The 22,710-nt window shown below is 41.0% G+C and overlaps 1 protein-coding gene across 1 annotated transcript in view; it reads right to left on the bottom strand.

Moving 5' to 3' along the window:
- LOC109427444 (allatostatin-A receptor) overlaps positions 1 to 22,710 on the bottom strand; it is a 210,498-nt gene that overhangs the window by 9,684 nt on the left and 178,104 nt on the right. The window contains exon 5 of the mRNA XM_062854364.1: positions 21,251 to 21,449. Within this exon, the coding sequence (XP_062710348.1) occupies positions 21,251 to 21,449 (199 nt within the window). The remainder of the gene's footprint in view (positions 1 to 21,250; positions 21,450 to 22,710) is intronic.

The raw sequence follows: 22,710 nt of genomic DNA, 5'->3' as shown, positions 1-22,710 counted from the left end.
TGTTTTCAGTTACCTTATGATAATGTGCAGCTCGGCGTGCCTTTCTGATAGTTATACTTCTGGTCTCATTTTGACATATTTTTTTCCAAATCTGACTGCAATCTCAGCCAAAGCTGTTCTCTTTTTTTTTGGTAAACATGATGGTTAGCCATTTAATAAGATGGCGACCGTGACATGATGATCTCTGTCGTTGAACGGCAAACAGTTTGGAACTATTTAACAAGGTCATAGACTGCAAGTTTGAACGGTTCCGACGAGTGGAGCTGTAAAATCTGAATTCAAAACCATTGTTGAATTCAAAATGGTGAAATAATGTCTGGAGGTTATATCAGAGACCAACATTAAGGACAAGGTATTTGGAGTACATTGCTCAAAATTTCTAGAGCACCGTTTTTTAAAACCGTTGAACGGATTTGGATTAAAATGCATCACGCTGTTGACAACCACTGAACAATTAGAGTGATGCATTTTCATCCAAATCCGTTCAACGGTTCTAAAAAACGGTGCTCTAGAAATTTTGAGCTATGTACTGCAAATACCTTGTCCTTAAAGGCTTGCTAAACCGATATGGCGACCGTAAATTCAGAACAGTTACTGAAAAATAAATATTTTTAGTTCAAATATACAACATGAATACCTACATTTCAAACTATAATTGAATGGTTTTTCGTTAAGTATAAGTAGAAAGCGACCAAGTTCACACCAAAGTACGACACTTCAACCCAGAATAGTCCCCACTGCTAAGTGCCGCAGGCGAGTCAGCTGAAGGAAATCGTTTCGCGACTAATTAACTCCGGGCTCTCTACTTTCGTCAACGCAACGCAACGTCGGTAGCGAATCGAATGACATCAGAGAGCACACTCTATTATCGCCAAAAAAGCATCGTTGAAACGAAAACAGCCACGGCTGACGGTAGGCGTCGTTGGTCCGCTGCTATCACCGCGGGGGAGGTTGGTTCACGGAACAACACGGCAGCGACAACACAACGCGTTGTTTGATCATTATGACTGTTTTAATCACGTGATTGCTTCTGGATGATTGATTGATTGGTGCGAACGTAGCCCAACGCAACGACGACGACGACGACGACGACGGTGAAAACCAATCTCTTGGAAGCGGGAGGCGCTTAGTTTTAGATACCGACCAACCGAGATAAGGCGGCAGTTGTTGTTAGGTGATTAATTACTTAATTTTCCGGAAACTGGTTTCGGGCCGGATGGCGACAATGGGAGTTTAATTAAGATCCATTATCCACTAAAATGTTTATGATGTACTGCTTGAGTGGAGAGACAACGTTTGGATCATAAATTTTGAATAACAATAATAAAGCAGAAATTGTTAATTATTTCAAGCGGCATCATGAAATACATTAAATACTGATTTGCAATAGCTTCGATTCATTCCCCGGCTAACCTGCCAGGAACGGAGTGAACGGAGCGTGGGCCATTGATGCGGGTCATCAACCAAAATCGTGACGGGTTTTCTCAACTTTGCGTCCACGAAGGTCAACATAAGTAAGGACCTTACAACGGTCCTGTTGCGACTTCGAAAGTCAATGCATTGACAATGGATGCATTGGCAATGGATGATGCCAAGCAAGACTACGAGAGACTCGTGACGACTGTAGCAGCGGCAGAACCAGCGAAAGCAAAGGATACAAAGTCTACCCGGACGGAGGCCTTTGCTTTCTCAGGAAGCCCAAAATGTGTAGCAGATGCGAAGAAGAAAAAACCGCTAAATGAGCAGGAGTACAGGGACACCGAACCAAGAAGAAAGGAGAGTTGCCAAGCACGTGAAAGGCGACGCGTATTCGAACGTCTTGAAGGCGATGCGAAGCGACGCCAAGCTCCCTAAGTAACCACGGCGCTGAAGCCTTATTGCATGCAGATATACGGTGTATTTAGTGCAATCGTTACTTTACATGCAAACTTAAGGTTGATTTAAAGTGGAAGTGGGCAATTATAGAATCAAATTAGGATTATACTGGTATAATCTTGAAACAGTCGCATAATTGCCCATTTCCACTTTAAATCAACTTTAAATTTGCATTTAAAGTAATGATTGCTCTAAGTACACCGTATATCTGCATGCAATAAGGCTTCAACACTGTGGTTGCTTGGGTCGTGGATCTGGAAACCGACGTGCGTAGTATTAGACGTACTCGTACGGGTTAAATTACCCACGAGCTCAAGCGCGGAATCAGTGCAAGGGCGCCGCCTACAAAAGTCTGGCGGAAGAGGTTCTTGGTGAGCGTGTTGAAGTGAGGGCCCTTACAGCGGCGGCGACTCTGAAGATGAAGAACATATGCGAGATCACCTAAGCGAAAGAGCTCGTCACGGCACTACGGCAAGAGGGCGAGGTGCAACTGGCCACCGCAGCCGTTCGGATACGGAAGAGCCTGGCAAGGACACAGATATTCTTGGTACAACTACCTGTGGAAGACGCAAATAAGTCCGTTAATGTAGGGAAGCTGAAGGTGGGCTGGTCAGTATGCCAACCGAGCTTGCAAGAGCCATCGGAAGTTTGCTTCAGATGTCTGGAACCAGGACCCAAGCCATGGGACTGCAAAGGCCCTTACAATAGTAAGCTGTGCAGTGCAGGCGATGCGGCGCCGAGTACCACATGGACAAGACTGCACGAGTTCACCCACGTGTTTGATGTGTTTCAGGCAACCCAAGGTGCCTGGCTTCCAAGAAAGCCGTAATGAACAAATAACAGGGCAGGTAAAGCAGCTGAACCTGGATCACTGTGACGCAGCTCAGCAATTGCTTTCATAGCGGATCCATATCAAATACCCATCGACAACGGGTCGCGGATAGGTCCAGAAAAATGGCGGCTATATGGACGACAGGAGTTGGTGTCTAGGTACTACCAATGAGGGCTTCGTGGTCGCCAAAGTAGACAGGGTCTTCTTATGTAGCTGTTATGCGCCTCCGCGGTGGCCGATAGAGCAATTTTGGCAGATGCTGGACTGTTTGACGACCGTATTGACAAGGCAAAGGCCGGTGGTAATAGCGGGTAATTTCAATGCCAGGGCTATGGAATGGGAAAGCCGTTTCATGAACCAGCGGAGTCAGATCCTGCTAGATACACTGGCCATGCTAAATGTCGACAAAACGCACGGTAAAGGCTGGGTATGCTGCGCAATTCAGATCCCATTGTGATCCACTAGCCTCTGCCCAGCATCTCCTATCCCTACCTCCACGTGGTACCGGCCGGAAACTATGAGCAACCTTAGGGAAGATCGGGTAACCAACCCCGGTGGGAACTTTAGTCGTAGGCTGACAGGGAAGGGGGGGGGTTTGCATCGGCAAACCTGAGCGTCTGTTCTCCAGGAGGAGCGACTCACAACAGCGTCTGATCCTCATGTTAGGGGCGGCTGATCTACGTCCGAGTGCCAGGGAAGGACTCTAAGCTCAACTGTACACTATGGTCCTCCGGAAAGTAGGGGGTTGGTATCAGGCCCTACGAGTCAGCTGTAAAAAACAATTGTAACGGAAAATCAGCAACAGAATAATACGAACCGAGACCAACGGCAACGACCCCAGTGAACAAAAAGGACATGCGATTGGAAACTCTGTACGTGGAACTGCCAATCTCTAAACTTCATTGGGAGCACCCGCATACTCGCCGATCTACTAAAGGACCGCGGTTTCGGCATCGTAGCACTGCAGGAGGTGTGTTGGACAGGATCCAAGGTGCAAACATTTAGAGATAATCATACCATCTACCAGACCTGCGGCAACACACGCGAGCTGGAAACAACTTTCATCGTGATTGGTGATATGCAGAGGCGCATGATCGGTTAGTGGCCCATCGACGAAAGAATGTGCAGGTTGAGGATCAAGGGCCGATTCTTCAACTTCAGCATAATAAACGTGCACAGCCCACACTCCGGAAGCACTGATGATGACAAGGACGCATTTAACGCGCAGCTCGAACGCGAGTACGATCGCTGCCCAAGCCACGACGTCAAGATCATCATAGGAGATTTAAACGCCCAAGTAGACCAGGAGGAGGAATTCGGACCGACGATTGGTAAATTCAGCGCCCACCAGCAGACGAACGAAAACGGCCTACGACTCGTTGATTTCGTCGCCTCCAAAAATATGGGCATACGTAGCACCTTCCAACAGCCTCCCTTATCGTTACACCTGGAGATCACCACAGCTGACGGAATCTCAAATCGACCACGTTCTGATTGACGGACGGCACTTCTCCGGCATTATCGACGTCAGGACCTATCGTGGCACCAACATCGACTCCGACCACTATCTGGTGATGGTCAAACTGCGCCCAAAAACTCTCCGTCATCAACAATATACGGTACCGGCGATCGCCACGGTATAACCTAGAGCGACTGAAGCAATCGGATGTCGCCTCAGCAAACGCGCATAATCTCGAGGCCGCGTTGCCAGACGAGGGTGAGCTCGATGAGGCTTCTCTAGACGACTGCTGGAGTACAGTGAAAGCAGCCATCAACGACGCAGCCGAGAGCACCATCGGGTACGTGGAACGGAATCGACGGAACGAATGGTTCGACGAATAGTGCAGAAGGAGGAGAAGAACGCAGCGAGGGCGGTAATGCTGCAGCAAGGGACTCGACAGAACGTGGAACGTTACAAACAGAAGCGGAAACAGCAGACCCGCCCCTTTCGGGAGAAAAAGCGCCGCCTGGAAGAAGCGGAGTGTGAAGAAATGGAACTGCTGTGTCGTTCCCCAAGAAACACGGAAGTTCTATCAGAAGCTCAATAACGCATCCCGCAACGGCTTCGTCCCGCGAGCCGAAATATGCAGGAACAAAGACGGAGGCCTCTTGACGGACGGACGTGAGGTGATCGAAAGGTGTAAGCAGCACTTCGATCAGAACCGGCGTGGAGAACGTAGGCACGTAGGAGAAAACGACGACCCCAGTGCAGCGGAGGACGGAAATGAACCAACTCCCACGCTGAGGGAAGTTAAGGATGCCATTCGCCAGCTCAAAACCAACAAAGCAGCTGGTAGGGATGGTATCGCAGCTGAGCTCATAAAGATGGACCCAGAAAAGTTGGCCACCTGTCTGCATCGGCTGATAGTCAGGATCTGGGAAACCGAACAGCTACCGGAGGAGTGGAAGGAAGGGGTAATCTGCCCCATACACAAGAAAGGCGACGATTTGGAATGTGAGAACTTCAGACCGATCACTATTTTGAACGCGGCCTACAAAGTGCTATCCCAGATCATCTTCCGTCGTCTATTACCTAAAACGAATGAGTTCGTGGGAAGTTATCAAGCCGGTTTCATCGAAGGCCGGTCGACAACGGACCAGATCTTCACCGTACGGCAAATCCTCCAGAAATGCCGTAAATACCAGGTCCAAACGCATCACCTGTTCATCGACTTCAAAGCGGCATACGACAGTATCGACCTGGGAGAGCTGTACACCCGGCTGAAACGCGAAGCAACAATGGTCGGACTGGTGGTGAATGCCTCAAAAACAAAGTACATGCTGGTAGGCGGAACCGAACACGACCGGATCCGTCTGGGTAGTAATGTTACGATAGACGGGGATACTTTCGAGGTGGTGGAGGAATTCGTCTACCTCGGATCCTTACTGACGGCTGACAACAACGTGAGCCGTGAAATTCGGAGGCGCATCATCAGCGGAAGTCGGGCCTACTACGGGCTCCAGAACTGCGGTCTAAAAAGATTCACCCACGCACCAAATGCACCATGTACCTACAAAACGCTAATAAGACCGTTGGTTCTCTACGGGCACGAGACATGGACCATGTTCGAGAAGGACCTGCAAGCACTCGGAGTTTTCGAGCGACGCGTGCTGAGGACGATCTTCGGCGGTGTGCAGGAGAATGGTGTGTGGCGGAGAAGGATGAACCACGAGCTCGCTGCACTTTACGGCGAATCCAGCATCCAGAAGGTGGCGAAAGCCGGAAGGATACGGTGGGCAGGGCATGTTGCAAGAATGCCGGGCAATAACCCTGATCGACTATAAAAACAGCATGCAGCGGGTAGTGGAAGAGGCGGCTAGGCTGAGGCCAAGCCCTCTCAGGTGAAAGACAATATACTTCGACGAAAAGGTATTTAGGGATGCGCTCCGCCGTGAGAGAAACCTAATTGGTTTAGACGGCGACGAGCTGGTAGCTTTGCTCTCACGTGCGTGCGATGCGACCATGCCTAGGCGAGTCCACCCTAGAAATGAGATACTACCGGACTACTGGAGGACTCAAGCAATAGCGGACCTGCGCTGCGCCTGCCTCCGGGTTAGGCGGCGGATACAGCGAGCACGATTTGAGGAAGAGCGAAACGAAAGGCAAGTGGTGTTCGCCGCTGCCAAAGTCGCGCTGTAGACTGAGATAAGAGCAAGCACACAGGCCTGCTTTGAGGGTCTCTGTCAAAGTACCAATGCGTATCCGTGGGTGTCTACAGGATCGTGATGGTCAAGACGAGAGGTGCAATGGCTCCTACAGAGCAATCTTCAGAGATGTTGGAGAGGATCATCGAGGGGCTTTTTCCGCGTCATGATCCTAATCCTTGGCCTCCTTTCGTAGGACAGCCGGGGACTGGGGCTGGCGATAAGGATGTGGAACCGATGTGGAACTTGCAGGGATAGCGAAGTCCCTTAGCGTAGGTAAGGCCCCAGGTCCGACCGGAGTTCCGAACCTGGCCTTAAAAGTAGTTATTGCAGTGGCTTCCGAGATGTTTAGGTCTGCTATGTAGAAATGCCTGGACGAGGGAGTTTTCCCAGAGGTTTGGGAGAGGCAGAGCCTGGTGCTATTGCCAGAGGCGGGGAAACCACCCGGAGACCCGTCGGCATAAAGACCAATATGCTTGATAGACACGGCGGGGAAGGAGTTCAAAAATATCATCTTTAATAGAATGTTGAGGTTCACCGAGGTCGAAAAGGGTCTTTCGAGTAACCAGTACGGCTTCCGGAAAGGGGAGGTCTACCGTAGACGCTATCTTGTCAGTTACAAAAACCGCCGAGAAAGCACTCGAGACAACGAGGAGGGGAATTCGTTTCTGCGCGGTAGTGACTCTGGATGTAAGGAATGCGTTTAATAGCGCTAGCTGGTCTGCTATTGCCGATGCGCTCTTGCGTCTGGGGATACCGGGGTACCTGTAGAAGATTATCGGAAGTTACTTTCGGAATCGTGTACTAGTTTACGACACGGAGGTGGGTCGAAAATGCTTTCACATACCCTCAGGAGTCCCGCAAGGTTTAATCCTGGGCCCGGTGTTATGGAATGTCATGCACGACGAGGTGTTGAGCTTAGAGTACCCAGTGGGAGTGGAGATTGTCTGATTTGCCGACGACATTGCGCTCGAAGTCTACGGTGAAACGATCGAGGAAGTGAAGTTGACTACCGACCACTCGATCAAGGTTGTGGAGGCGTGGATGCGGTCCAGGAAACTGGAGCTGGCTCACCACAAGACTGAGGTGACGGTTGTTAACAAACACTTGGGCGTGATGATCGACGATAAGCGTACCTTCGGTAGCCACGTCAATTATGGCTGTAAAAGAGCCTCCACAGCTATTGCGGCACTGTCCCGGATGATGTCCAACAGCTCTGCGGTGTAAGCGCAAGCTTCTGGCTAGTGTTGCTACGTCCATACTTAGGTATGGTGGCCCGGCGTGGGGCACTGCACTAAGTACCTACCGATGCTACCGACGGAAGCTGGAAAGTACTTACAGGCTTATGTGCCTGAGGGTTGCGAGCGCGTACCGTACCGTGTTACACGACGCTCTCTGCGTCATTACTAATATGGTGCCTATCGGCATCCTTATTAGGGAGGACATGGAGTGCTTCGAAATGCGCGGCACAAGAGGCATACGCAGGACTACCAGGATGGCCTCCATGGCCAAATGGCAGCGCGCGTGAGACAGTTCCACCAAAGGAAGGCGGACCCATAGGTTGATACCGAGGGTAGATAGTTGGATTATTAGGCGCCATGCGGAAGTTACATCCCACCTGACACAGGTCCTTACAGGCCATGGTTGTTTCCGACAGTATCTACACCGTTTCGGGCATGCGCCTTCTCCCAAATGCCCAGCGTGCAATGGTTTAGAGGAAACGGTGGAACACGTTTTGTTCGTATGTCCGCGTTTCCACACAATGCGTGACCGTATGCTTGCCACATGCAGGGAGGACACAACTCCGGACAATTTGATCCAGAGGATGTGTAGGGATGAGTTTGGCAGGATCGCCGTTTCAACGGTTATTACCCACATCGTCTGAGAGCTACAGAGGAGGTGGCGCGTGGACTCGGAGAATGGCTAGTTCAGATGCAGTACAAGAGGTTGTTCAGGAGTTCGGAGTCGGTTTCGTAGGTCATACCGGTGCCCTGCGGTCGAGATCGACCCTTAAAGCGATTAAATGGCCGCGGAGAGGAAGTCGCCGTAGCGTTGCTGTCGTGGCGTCGGTCTACTGGGTTGGATCCGAGCCCACGGTTGGTAAGGGGTCCCCGGCAAGGGTCGGGGCAGGTGAGACCCTGCTGTCTGCAACCTTCGAGTGCAGAACCTGAAGGGTAGTGTTAACCTTCCTTTGCGGGGGCTAAAATATAAACGACTCATAAGAAAGTGATCATTCTTCATAAATAATTCCAAAAGTCCCAGTGAAGAAACAGGGGTGTAAGCAGTCATAAATAACAAAATTTCCATAAACAAATGCAAAAATGCATAAATAAATCAAAAGTTTCCATAAATAATTGATTTTTGAGCAATAAAAAACGTCAAAAATGCAATGAATAATTCAATTGTTGCAATAAAAAAAACCCCATTTTTCCCACCAAAAAACTTCGAATTTTCCATAAATAAATTCGATTTTTCCATAATAAATTAGAAAATTCACAATAAAAAAATATCGAAAAAGCAATAAATAATTCAAAAAGTGCAATAAACAAGAAAATAAATTATCAATAAATGTCAAAAAACAAGCAATAAACGTAAATGCATTTTGAGCCAAAAAAATATGTAGACCATGCGGCGAAGCCGCATAGAGGATTGAGGAACTGAGGCGGCAGAAGGCCGCCGAAGTTTCCGATATCCGATGCACCGCAACTGCATCGATTCGGTTCTAGACAAACCACAGATCCAAGAACTTGCCCGGTATAATGCAAACATATATGTTATCCCTTTTTTTGGTCCGACGAGCGATAGCGAGTTCGGACAGCAAGCAATTGCTTGGTAAATTGCAATCATAGTTACGCAAGCTTTTCAGTCGTTTCAGTCATATAAGTGCGATTCAGCATTTCACTGTCTTATACTTTCCTGCATTTGTTTTTCATGGGTAATTTCGTCATTTTTTATTGCATTTTTTGAATTTTTTATTGCTATTTCGATATTTTTTTATTGTGAATTTTCTAATTTATTATGGAAAAATCGGATTTATTTATGGAATATTCGAAGTTATTTGGTGGGAAAAATGGGTTTTTTTATTGCAAAAGTTGATTTATTCATTGCATTTTTGATGTTTTTAATTGCTCAAAAATCAATTATTTATGGAAACTTTTGATTTATTTATGCATTTCCTTATTTGTTTATGGAACTTTTGTTATTTATTACTGCTTACACCCCTGTTTCTTCACTGGGACTTTTCGAATTATTTATGGGAAATTTTGTATTTATTATGGAACGTTTAATTGTCTGCCCTTTGCGGGCAGGTCAGGTTGCAAGTGGGCATCAGTTCTTCCTAGTACAAAGAGAGTTGTGAGGACCACTCAGGAAACTAGCTAAGGGCCAGCATGTTACCTTGGTGGACTCTTCAAAGCGAGTCATCGATATTCGTTGCTGCAAGCTACGCAGTTAGCCTTGAGGGTGGGTTGTGCACTAGCCCCTCTCTGAAGCAATCCCTTCTTGGTGGTTCCGGAGAGACGAAGGGTTTGGTAACCATGGGTATGTTGTTCAGTGGGTCAGGGGTGTAGTCCCACCACCACTTGCGCTTGTAGAAACCGGTCTCGAATCCAAAATTTCTTGAGCCTCCAATCCAGGTGTCTGTTAAGTAGATTATCTCCCCAATATTTAAAAGAGAAAAAACTAAGAATGAACACAGTCAATTTTTCCATATTTTCAAGCTCAACATCGCCATTCTCCAAAGTAACACAAAATCGATTACTTCCCAACCAACGCCGTCTTATAGTGCCAAAAAGGAGCTTCCGATCATGTCATAAAATCGACCTCCTTCCAAACAACCACCTGGGTACGCATCATGCATTTTATTTTCCTTCGCTGCTTGCGCTGCTGCTGATGCTGCTGCAGAGTTCAACTTTAATCACCATAAATTAACTGTCAAACGCAACGAACCGAACATTACATGCAAAGCAAGATTCAAGGTCTAAAGGGGAAAGTCTGTGCTAGCTTCTGCTAAATTTAATCCTACCTCAGCCTCGTCAGCCTTAGACTAGACCGACGCGACGGCTTACATCTTGTGCAGAACATCCCACGCGCGTGTCGTCTTTCGAGGGAAAAGGGGGAAAAGTGGAGCATAGGAGATGCGGGAAAGTGCCAAGCCAAGATGTCGTAGTATGCAGATTGGCTCCTACCTTTTCTGAGTTCGGGGTCGAAGGAGGTAAAGTGTCCTTGGAAAAGGACAGGCAACAAATTTTATAATCGATGCCAGAGTTGGCCCTTTGATGTGTAACATATGCTTTTGGAAATAGCACTTCTTAACCTGGGACGGATTAAGCGATAAGGAGTCCCCCGTCAAAGAAAGGATAATCCCATCGGGCGAGTTGTCGATGACACGACAGATTGTCCTTTTTTCCTCTGGCTTAGCCTGGCATAAGACCACCGAAAATCGTTTCTCATCCCGGACAAAGGAAACCCTTTTCTGCGAGCTAACCCTTTCACAGCCTCGATCCAAGAGAAGGGTGATGATGATACGTCTTATCCTTCTTCATTGGATTTTGATTACTGATGAACAACAACAATACCAAGCGGGGAGGCAGGGAGGGAGATCAATCGTGGTGTGGGCCCGCACACGCCCAAAGACTAATTTATTAATTTCTATCGTTTTGATAATGAACACGGCAAAAAGCTTCTCACTTTCAGCAGGATTAATTGACGGAGTTGAAAACGAAAAGGTCATCCCCTACCCCGAGCGCACTGTAGGCCAGAGATCAAAATTTTGCGACAAATGTCACAACATCCATATAAATGAGGGAACTAAATTATGATTTTCAAAAAACTCAACGTTCATATTTGTAGATGAATAAACAGAAAAATGAAGAAGTAAAATCAGGGAAAAACATCTACAGCTCTGGCGAGGTTCGAACTCACCACCCTTATACGCTGTGATGCTGTGGTACTTTATCAACTAGGCTACCGACATTTTTCCTTTTGGAGTTTCTCAGTATTTTTTTTATGAACATGAATTTTAACAACAACAGATAATTCTTTACATTTCTTACACGGCAATTAGTTCTATGTTTCTCCTAGAAATTAAAAAGGTTTTTCTTAAACGGAAAAAAAGATTTTTAGAAATTGCTAAAGAGACAACTCCTATAGGAATTCTTCTGGCAATTTCGAAAAATATAAATAAAAATAAAAGAAATGAAAAAAAATCCTGAAAAACTCCAGAAGGAAACATGTCTGAAAAATTCTTTAAGTAAAATTGCTAGAGGAAGTTCGTAATTGCATACTGAAACTTGTCTTAGGAATTCCCTGAGAATATTTCAGAAAAGTATAATTAAGTATAAAAGTATGATCTGAAAAATTTAAAAAACTGCTTGGCAGCTTCCAATGATGTCCATCATGACGAAATTGGGAATGAGACATTTTTTATAGGAATTGTTCTGGCCATTTCTTTAAGAATTGCTCCGACGTTTCTGTAAATTCGTTGAAGAAATTCTCGAAGAATTACTGGCAAAAATTACTGCAAAACACAGAGAGAACTCAGGAAAATAAACTGAAGGTGACTTTATTAATTAATTTCAAAACAGTTTTACAGTAAAATGGTGGAGAAACTATAAAAGAAATAAACGAAAGACTTTCTGAAATCTGAGGAATGTCTATGGGGATTCCTAAAGAAGCTATACGATAAGTAATTTCTCAAGAATTACTAAGGGATATCTTAAAAAAAATACTAATTATGTATTAAAAACAGGATGTTTATAGCAGGAATGGCCGTAGGATTTGCATAGGGAATTTCCTAATGAATACCTAAAGAAATTGTCGGAGTAATATCTTAGATAGTTGTCTGAAGAATTTCTTAAAAAATGTTGTTGTAGTGGCTGAACAAATTGACAGACAAATATCTAAATCAATCTTTATAAAAATCTAACCATGGAATTGTCAAGAAAAGTTTTGAGAAAAAGTTGCCGAGGAGTCTTTGAGAATTTGCACGATAAGTTCCTGAAAGAATTGTTTCAAAAACTTCTGAAAGTGTTGCAGAAATGATTTTGAAAATTCCAAAGGATAACAGAATAAATTTCTAAAATTATTCGTGAAGAAAGTGTCGGATACATTCCTGAAGGAATTGCCGAGGGATATTCATAACAAATTGCAATAAGGATCGGGTGCAACATTTTATTAGCTTAACAACGCAATTTCCCAAAACGAAATCTTCAGAAATTCATTAAGATATTTTCGAAAAAAAACACTGCCTAATGAATTTCCAAGAAATTGTTGAAGAATTTCCGGAAGGAACTGTCGTAGGATTCCTAAAGGAATCCTCGGAGAACTTCTAAAAAAAGCCTAGAGGCTTTTCCGCAAAACAAATCCTGAATTCAATTACCGGAAGAACTATTCAATAAATTTTTTGAACAATTTTCAGAGAGACCGCGGAAGAAAAATTCCAGAAAATTGAGCCAGAGAAATTCCTTAACCCTCTAATACCCAACCCCGCCTTTAGACGGGGTATAGTTTGAGCATTTTTGTAATTTTTGTTTCAAGGAAAATCAAAATTTTTATATTTTTGGCTGATATTTAGGACTGTTTTGTATATCTCAAAATGGTTTTCGGTGTATTTTAAAGCGTATTTACATTTTTCAAAAATCATTGAAAAATTGATGTTTTGGTCACCTTTTAGAAGTCATTGTTTAATTTGTATTGAATCGCTACAATTAACATATTTTAAATTTTTCTCAAACCATTCTATCCTTGTTTAATAGTTTAAGGGGATTGAATACACTCTAAAATTATTTTCCTCAAAATAACACGGAAAATAAAATTTTATATGAAAAAAATTTAAAATAAAAATATTTCAACAATTATCATAAAATCTCAAAATGTTTTCATCTCAAAAAATATAAAAGTGTGGGGATGTTCAAAAATAAAAATTAGAAAAATCAAAAACTGAAATTCACGAAATCGAGAATTAAAAAGAATCATCTTCCAAAACATGTTCCAAACGATTTTAGATGACGAAAAATGATATTTGGATCAAAATCAAAAATTTGGGTATTAGAGGGTTAAGACGGTTTTCAAATAAATTCCATAAAAAAATCAAAAATTTCTCGTGTCATTCTACAAGGAATATCTAGGGAAGTTGCTCAATGAATTCACAGAAAAATGCATTTCCAATGACCAAAAGAATTATAAATATTCTAAATGAAATTGTTGGAGGTATCTCTAAAACCAATTCCGGACTGATTCCTGTTCTTGTTAAAAAAATGTATTTTTTTTAATTTCCTCTAAGAATCCTTGGAGGAATTCCTGTAGGATTGTTTATATATTTATGAAGAAATCCGCGGAGAAACACTTGAAGAATTGTATGAAGAAATCTGTTAAAAAATTTATTGAGTAAATCTTAGAAGAAGTATTGGAGGAATCCACAGAGTATTTTTTTACGCATTCTTAAAAATGAATTGAAGATTTTTTAAAGAAATCCTGAAGAACTTTTTCAAGGCATTCTTGTGAAAATCCGTGAAGGATTTGTTAGATGCATTTCGGAAGAATCTCTTGAAAGAAGTTTAGAAGAATTCGTTTTCTTCTGGGGGAGCTTCTTGAGGAATCTTTGAAAAGTATCCTGAAGGAATCTTTGAAGAGTATCCTGAGAATAATTGATGGCACTGAATAAAGGATTAGTATATAAATACATATTTAAAAAAAAGGTTAAGGAATTCTAAAAAAAAACTGTTGAAGAAAGGTGGTTCTGGTAAAATCTTTGAACGAATTCATGAAGATTCATGAATACCTGGAAGAATTCATGAGAAAATGGCTGTCTTTGGAAAAAGTCATGTTGCAACCCTTGAAGAATTAAAAAAACAGCACTTCCTTGAAAATCCGGGAATATAAGAAACAAATCTCGGTGAAATCCTTGAGATAGTTCTTGAAATAATTTTCAAGAGAATTGGTGAAGGAATGCTTCGAGCAATTCTTGAAGAATTTTTATCGAAAATCACCGGCAAAGTTCTTGGGAAAACATCAGAACGATTTTCTCAAAGATATATTAGAAGAATTCCCAGAGGGAATCCTTAGAGAATATTTTAGAGGAACACTAGGAAGAATCCCTAGAGTACTTCTTGGAGAAATTTGTAGGAAGTCCATGGAGGAACTCTCACAACGCTTATTGGTGGAAATCCTAAAAAAATCTTGAAAAATCATCTTGAGATCTTTTTTGGAGGACCTCCTGGAAGACTTCCTTGTGGAAGGATTTCTGGTGGAGCTGCTGTAGACATCCTTGCAGGAATTTTTGGATTAATTCCTGCAGGAATATCTGAAAGAATGCCTGAAGGAACTCTTGAAAGTATTCCTGAAAGAATCGCTGGAAAAAATTGAAATAATTCTTAGAGCTTTCCTTTCGAGAATATTTTAAAGGAACGCTACAAAGGAATTCCTCACTGTACTGTTGGATGGGATTCCAGGAGAAATCTTTGAAGTAACTCCAAAAGGAATTCTCGGGAAACTTAACAAATGTTTTTGAAAGATTGCCTGGAGGATGACTTGGAGTTCTCCTGGTTGAATAGCCCGAAAAGTTTAGAGAAAAAATTTCCGGAGGAACTCCATTAGAAATGATAACTGATACAGTTGAAAGAATTTCAGCGATCTCTTGAAACAGTTCCTGGGTTCCTCGAAAGATTTGCTGGAAAAGTTCTGGAAGACCTTTCAGAAGAATAATTTCCAGAGGAACCTTGGAGCAACTTCTGGAAGATTTCAAGAAGGCGTAGATGAATTACGGGGTTGTTTCCACATTAAGAACTTGTGTCCACTTGGAGGAGCATTTGGAGGAATTTTCGAAAAACTTTTTTCTTTTTTTTTGGAACTGATGGGAAAAAATCACTGAAAGAATTCGCAAGGAACTTCTGGAAGAAACCTCAAAAATGGTTGAGAAATTTCTGAATGGTTTCTGGGAGAATTTTCAAGAACTGCAAAAGGCTGGACAAACTGGAAGAGCTCCCGGACGCACATTCCAGGAGGAAAATGAAAAAAATAAAGGAGACTCCGGAACAAGTCTCTGAACAAATGCCTGAAGAATTCTTGGAAGAACTTTTGGAGTAACTTCTGTAAGTAAGTTTTTGAACGAACCTATAGAAACATGTTTTGAAGGAACTTTTTTAGAAATTCCCGGCAGAACCTCTGTATGTACAGTCAGTGGAATTAATGAAGAACTTTTTGAGGAACTTCTGGTAAATTTAAAACAATTTCCGGAGGAACCTCCGAAATATCTGGATGAATTCTTGGAGAAACTATACATGGGATAGTTTCGGGTGAATACATTTAAATTGTTGCTTTTTTCTATGCACAGTTCTGTCAAGCACCTTCTTTAGTGGTACGCTCCATAGGAATGACTTTAATATGGCGCCGGGAAACCGTTCCATAAATTTTCTCACGATTTTTTTATTCTGTAATTATCACGGAAAGGGCAGTCTTTCACTTTGATGAGTTCATCAAGAATTATTCCTAAGATTCATTCAGGATTTTTTTCAGAATGTATTCCTTCTTTTTATAATTATTTCCCAAATTCTTTGAGAATTTATCAATTTTTTCCGATTTTGTTTTGTACATTTTTGCGGAATTTTCAAGAATGACTTCAGCACGAATTCCTCCAAAGATTCCTCCAAGTATTCCTTTGAAATGTATTTTTGTCCATATATTTCTTAGGAAATTACTTCAGCGATTCCTCCAGAGATTCTTAAAGGGTATTCTCAACAAATTTTCTAAGGGTCTTCTTCAGATTTTTTGAAGAAATTATTCAAAACAATTATCTTGAAATTTTCCATGAGGAATTTCTTCAGAAATTTCTACAGAAACTCCTCCTGGGATTCCTTCAGATATTCTTAAGGAAATTTATTCAAGGATTGCTCCAGAAGTTCAAGCATCTATTCCGTCATATGTTTCTTTAAATATGTATAGACAAAGGAATTGCTCCAGGAGTTTATCTTCAGCAGTTCTTCTGGAAATATCTAAAGAAACTCGTTAGTATATTCTTTCAGAAAAACCTCTAGGACTTTCCTTTTGAAATTCATACATTTCCTAGGGGCTCTTTCAGAAATTATTTTTGAATTTCCTTCAGCTTCCTCCATAAAATAAAGGATTCTCTCAGGTATTTATTTATAAACGCCTCTAGAAAGTTCCTAAAAGATTCTTCAGGAACTTTCTTCAGGAGTTTCACCCGAAGTTTGTCGAGGTTCTTCCAGGGATTGCTCTGGGTTTATTAAAAAAAACCTTTCTACAGGGTTTCTTTCAATTTTTTTTTCTGGTAATCCATCAGGAACTTTTCCAAAGATTCTCTCAGTAACTCTTGCAAAAAAGTTTTTTTTTTCAAGAAATTCTTCCAGTAATACCTGGTAAGGATTATCCTGTTCTCCAAAGTATTCTTTCGATGCTTACTTTAAAAGTTTTATTTTCTGGCGGTGCTCTAAAGATATCCTCTGAGATTTTTTTTTGTTATAACGGGATTTTCTCTAAAAATTGTATAAGAAGTTCTTCTAAAAATTCCTCCAGAGATAACTACAGGAGTTCTTCCAAAGTGTGCCGGAAATTACTCCTGGGTTCCCTCACAAATGTTAAGAGGGATTTCATAAATTAGCAATACCTTTGTGTGAAGCTTCTACAGACATTTTTGGGAGAAATTTCCAAAATATTCGCATGGGGAATTGAGGAGGTATCTTAAGAAGTTTTTTTTATATATTTTCTCAGGCATTCATCCAGGACTTTCTCCACGAATAACTTTAGAAATGTCTTCCGGAAATACCAACACCACCCCACACCCCTCCCCCCAGTAAAGGAAGAAGAATCTCTCCTGGAAATTTTGAAAGGTATCATTCATCAGAAGCTTTTTAAGGCATTCCTTCAGACAAGATTTCTTTAGAAATTCCTGCCGAAACTCTTTCAAGAATTCATCCTATTATTTGTATGCCATTTCTGGAAAAAAAAAATTGTAACAAAAATCCTGCAGGGATATCTGAAAAAATACAGCAGGAATTTATGAAGAAATTCCAGGTCTCTAATGGCACCACAGAGGCAATTCCTAAAAAAATCCTTGTAAGAACTTGTGCAGGAATCTCTGGAAGAATTTCTCAAGGAGTTCTTTGAGGTACCATTGAAAGTATTTCTGAAGAAATCTCTTTATGATTTTTAAAGAAATGTTAAAGGGAATTTCTATAAAACTCCATGAATATTTTGTTAAGAAATTCTTTGCTGAAATTCTTTAAGAAATCCATAAAATTCTGAAGAAGCCTCTGGAGATATGTTTGAAGAAATTCCTCAGGGAATTTCAGAAGAGATCCAGGAATTTCTGACAGAAATATTCTGTAGCATCCCTGTGGAATTTCATGAAGTACACTTGCATATAATTTTATAGGAAGACTACGAGAAATCTTGAAATTCTTTAAGAAATCTCAGAAAAAAATTGTCAGGACTTCTAAATAGAAACAAAAAATAATAATTGGAAAAACTCCTCGGGAAACCCTTTGTGGAAATCCAAGAAAAAAAATCGAGAAATTTTGAGGAAAAATCCTAAAGAAATACTTTGATACAATTTTAGAAGGAGGGAGTATTCCTGGAGCGAATGAACAATAAGCTTAGTAAAAATTCTTAGGAAAAAACTCTTGAGATATTTTTAAATAAACTGTTATACTCCTTCTTCCTGTATTCCTAGGAAACATTTCTGAGTAAATTCCAAAATCCGTGGAAAAATTATTAGCGTTATTCTTAAATAAAATGGCGAATAAATTTCTAGCTAAGAAAATCCTGAAGGAAACGCTGTATTAACTCCTGTGGATTTCTCTGGGGGAATTCTTGCTCGAATCACTGGAAGTAATTATGCAAGAATCTCTGGAGGGACACTTGGAGGATTCTCTGCATGAATGATTGAAGTACCCTGTGGAAATTTCCAATGAAATCCGTAAAACTACTCTCTAATGGACTTATTGAAGATTTATGTGTACAAATTGCTGAGGAAATCTCTCGAAGATTTCCTGAAAAAAAAAATACTTATGGAAGTATTTGAAAGAATATTTGGAAGAATTTTTGAAAGAATCCTTGTTTCAAATTCCGTAAACGAATCTCAAACCAAATTTTTAGAGCAATTCCCGGCGGAGTTTGCCAAGAAGCCCTTGGAAATCTACCTAAAATGATACGTGGAGATTTTTTTTCGTAAAAATTCTTGGGGAAATATTTAAAGGGAGCGAAAACACTGGGAGAGTTTCTGAATAAAACCTTCGTAGATTCTCAGACCGAATTCCTGTTGTAGCTTCTAAAGGAACACTTGCGGCAATTTTGGAAGGAATCCAGAGAAGATTTCTTAAATGAATGGCTGAAATCTCCAGGAAAAACTTCAAAAAGTTCCTGGAAGAGTTTGTGGAGGAAACTTTGACGACTTTCTGAAGGAGTCAGAAAGATTTGCTAAAGAAATACTTGGAAAAATGTTTGATGGGTTCCAAACATTTATTTTATTTTATTTGTTTTTTTTTTCAGGAATTATTCTAAAAATTTATTATGATAATCTTCTAGGGATTTCTCCAAGGGTTTCTTCAAAAATTTATCCAAATATTTATTGAAAAGATATAATTTAAGATAATCATATGGCGATGCTTGGGCTGAAAGTCTCTTAAATAAAGACAAATCAATCAATCAATTATGGCGATGCTTCAGGAATTTCTCCAAAAATTCTATCATCAACTCCTGCAGAAATTGATCCAGAATCTATTCCTATTCCATTTTTCAAGAAAGTTTTAAAATGAATACCTTAAGACGGTTCTCCAGTTTATTCTGGGGTATTTCAAAAATTTCTTCACGAAAACTATTTTTCAAAAATTTCCTCAAGGAGGCACTTTATGATTTTTTATGTATTAATCCACTCAGAAATTTCAGGAGATTTTTTTAGTTACTATCTCCAGGATTTTTATCACCTTTGTCTGCAGTTTATACATTTTATTTAAAGAAATTCCTATACGAATCCAGAGTTCTTTCAAAAGTTTCCCAAGATTTGTTAAGGAGGTATTTGAAGTTGCATTATCCCAGGCATTCATGCAGGAACTCCTCCAGATATAATTAACAGAGAGACTTATTTTGCTTCAGAAATTTTCATACAGCAACCTTTTCAAACAATTTTCAAGATTTTTTTCTTGGAATTGCCAATTCTAGGGATTCTGTCAAGAATTATTCCAGTAATTTTTGAATCATTTCTGGAACTACTTCTGAATATAAATCCCTGGAGGAATATGTGGAACAATTTCTGCGGGAATCTCTGAAAAAAAACCAGGAGATATTTCTGGCGAAACCGCAGGAGTGATTTCTAAAACAAATCCCAGGAGTGATTACTAAAAAAAATCCCAGAAATTCCTGAAGCAGAGTGGAACTTTTGGAGAAAATCCGAAGAAATCTTTGTACGATTTTTAAAGAATTAATAAGGGGAATATCTGAAAAACTCCTTGGGAGAGTTTTTGAAGAAATCCCTAGCTAAAACTCCTGGAGAACAATGCCTAACATTCTAAGGAAGCCTCTGGAGATATTTTTGACGGAATCCAAGCAGGCATTTCCGAATGAATCCCTTATTCAATTTCAGAAAAAAATCTTCAGTAGAATCCCTGTATAAATCTCAAGTGGTACACTCGAATGAATCTTTGAAGGAATATCTGCAGAAATATTTGAGATATTATTGAAAAAATCCTATTAAAACGAATTTCCTAAAACTTTCCTGGAGATTTTTTTTTTCCGGAATTTTAAAAGTATTCCTGGAGCAACCTGTGAACATATTTCTGAAGGGATTCCTTTAGGACCGCATAGATAAGCTTCAAGGTCTTTTGACCGATAAATAGTGAAGATATTTCTTAAAAAAAAGTTTGCAGGAAATATGTTTGAATAAATTCCCTCAAGAATCCGGGGATAAATTCTGAGAGTTATCCTTAAAAAAGTGCCGGATTAATTTATGGCGAAATTCATGGAGAAGTATCTGAAAAAAAAAATCCTGAAGGAGTTACTGTACGAATTCCTGAAGTAATCTCTGGTGGAATTCCTGTCTGAATCACTTAAAGCACTTATAAAGCAATTCCTGCTGGATTTTCAGAATCCCTGAGGAAGTTTCTGGAAACATTCATGTAAAGTTTTTATGTGGAATCCTTAGAGCAATTCCTGAATAAGACTTTGGTGTACTTCTTAAAGTAGTACCTTCGGAAGAAATTCGGACTTCTAAAGCAATTATTGGAATTCTCTTTTATTTTTTTGGAAAAAAATTGGTATAACTTTTGAGAAAAAAACTGAAGTAATCCATGAAGAAAATCTGAAGAAGATTCTTAACCTATCCCTAGAAGAATTTTAACTTATACCTTGAAGAATTCTTGGAGAATTTTTTGGAGAAATTCTTGTAAGAATGTGAAAGAAGTTACGATTTCTTATTCTTGTAAAACGAACGCGAAGAAATTTTTATCAATTAGCTGTCCTGGTCCTTAAAGTTATAAATAAGAATCAATTGATACATTTATTTCAAGTGTTTTTTTTTTTGTTTTTCTTGTGTCATGAGATTTAAATTTGCGGCCCATAGTGTAGCGTTGGGCTTCCTCATGTGTAGGAAAACTGCAAACCCATCATCGACGTTTTCGTGCCGAAGCCGTTTTCATCATTAGTGACGATGAAATTTGGTCCCAATTAGAAGCACATTCAGGAGGACTGTGCCTTCCCACCCCTTCGAAGAAGGGGTTCAGCAGCTTGAAACTAAACTACATATCGGAAGCAGCTTTCAAAGGCACTAGCAATCAAAATCCAAAATAGCGTAACAGTGTAAGTTTCCCTTCTCCGGAGTCCCCCCTCAACCCATAGGCGCGTAAAGTTGAAGTTCACCAGAATCAACAGAGAAAACCGACAGACACCTACCTTTCGTTTCGACTTGGCCATCCGCTGGTCCCGGGAGTTTTCCGCCTCGCCGGGGGGCCGCTTGCCCCAGACCACTATCGCGATGCGGGTGTACGTGTAAATCAGCACCAGCAGCGGTATCACGAACTGCGTCATCAGCAGCGTCGTCGTGTAGTAGCTCTCCTGTTCCTTCGAGGGCCAAATTTCCTTGCAGATTGGGCTGTGGCGAGAGGGGATTGGTTTTGGACAGAGGAAAAAGAAAAGATAGAAAAAAAATATGAAAATGACTATGAAAATGAAGGCAAATTGGTCGACGCACGAGGAGAGAGAGACCGAGAGTCTCATTTTACGACGAGTGGTGCTTAAAAGGAAGAAAGGCGAAGTCAGCGAAGGGGAAAGGCAAACAGGCGTGTAGGATAATGAATTCAATATTTTATTATTAATGGCAGTGATTCTCAATTAGGTACGGCCCATCGATATGCTAATGGTATTGGAGATGAATTATGAGATTAAAGAGGATGTACCTATTGAAGATATGCTTAATATTTGAAGATAAATCCAGAAAATTGTATACCTTAAAGTACTTTAAAACATTTTGTAAATTTGCGAAAAACATAATAAAGCTCAATTTGCTTTGGAAAGGTTCTAGAAATTATCATATAACCATAAATTTTTAACGATGGTTTTGTGATGGTTCTAGAAACCTCCTTGAAAAATAAAAGTGTTACTTGGGCATACTTTTGCCTAACTCTGGATGGTATTGCTGCATTGCTGTCTATTCTTTGACTACGCTTAATTGACTCCTTGTTTATCAAGATGTTCCTCCAATCAGTCAAATCAGGAACCCCTGAAGGCGTCTTTGTTTGACTAACAACGACCCAACGATGTATGGGTACCTTGAACCACTGACTGCCGCCGTATCATGCCATGATAATTAAGCTGCTATCGCAATTAGTTAGCATGACGGAGCTAAGAACACACAAGAGCTTAAAAATACAACCAAAACAACGGTAAAAATCGATGCAAAAAGTGATGTTGAAGTAACCTTTCCTCCAGAATATTAACTGCTAATGAGGAACATATTCACAAAAATTAGCAAGAAAAAAAGTTCTGCTTCTCAGACAATATCCAAGAGAGAGGGAGAACATTCTGGGCAAAGCCCACGCTTCACAAAAATGCTTTTAGACTTTGAAAATTAAAGAAAATTATTATCCTTCATCATAATTGTGCAACTTCTCCCCATTGACTGGGAAAAATAAATGAAGCGATACCCCAATGGCCCATAAAATGCATCGTATGACCTTCGCAAGCTACGCGGAAAGTTAAACGCAGATACATAAAATTTGATGACTTTATTATGGGTTATCTTTGGCAGTGTTCTGTCAACCAGGGAAATCCATGCTTCCAGCTGAATTTTAGCATCGTCTGCTGACCTTTAAGTTTTATGTTGATATCGTTGATATCGATTCGTTTATGCAAAT

The sequence above is a fragment of the Aedes albopictus genome, chromosome 1, assembly GCF_035046485.1.
Source record: "Aedes albopictus strain Foshan chromosome 1, AalbF5, whole genome shotgun sequence".
Classification (NCBI taxonomy): Eukaryota; Metazoa; Arthropoda; class Insecta; order Diptera; family Culicidae; genus Aedes; species Aedes albopictus.
The sequence above is the reverse complement of the archived record's forward strand: the minus strand, read 5'-3'. Positions and strand labels throughout refer to the sequence as shown.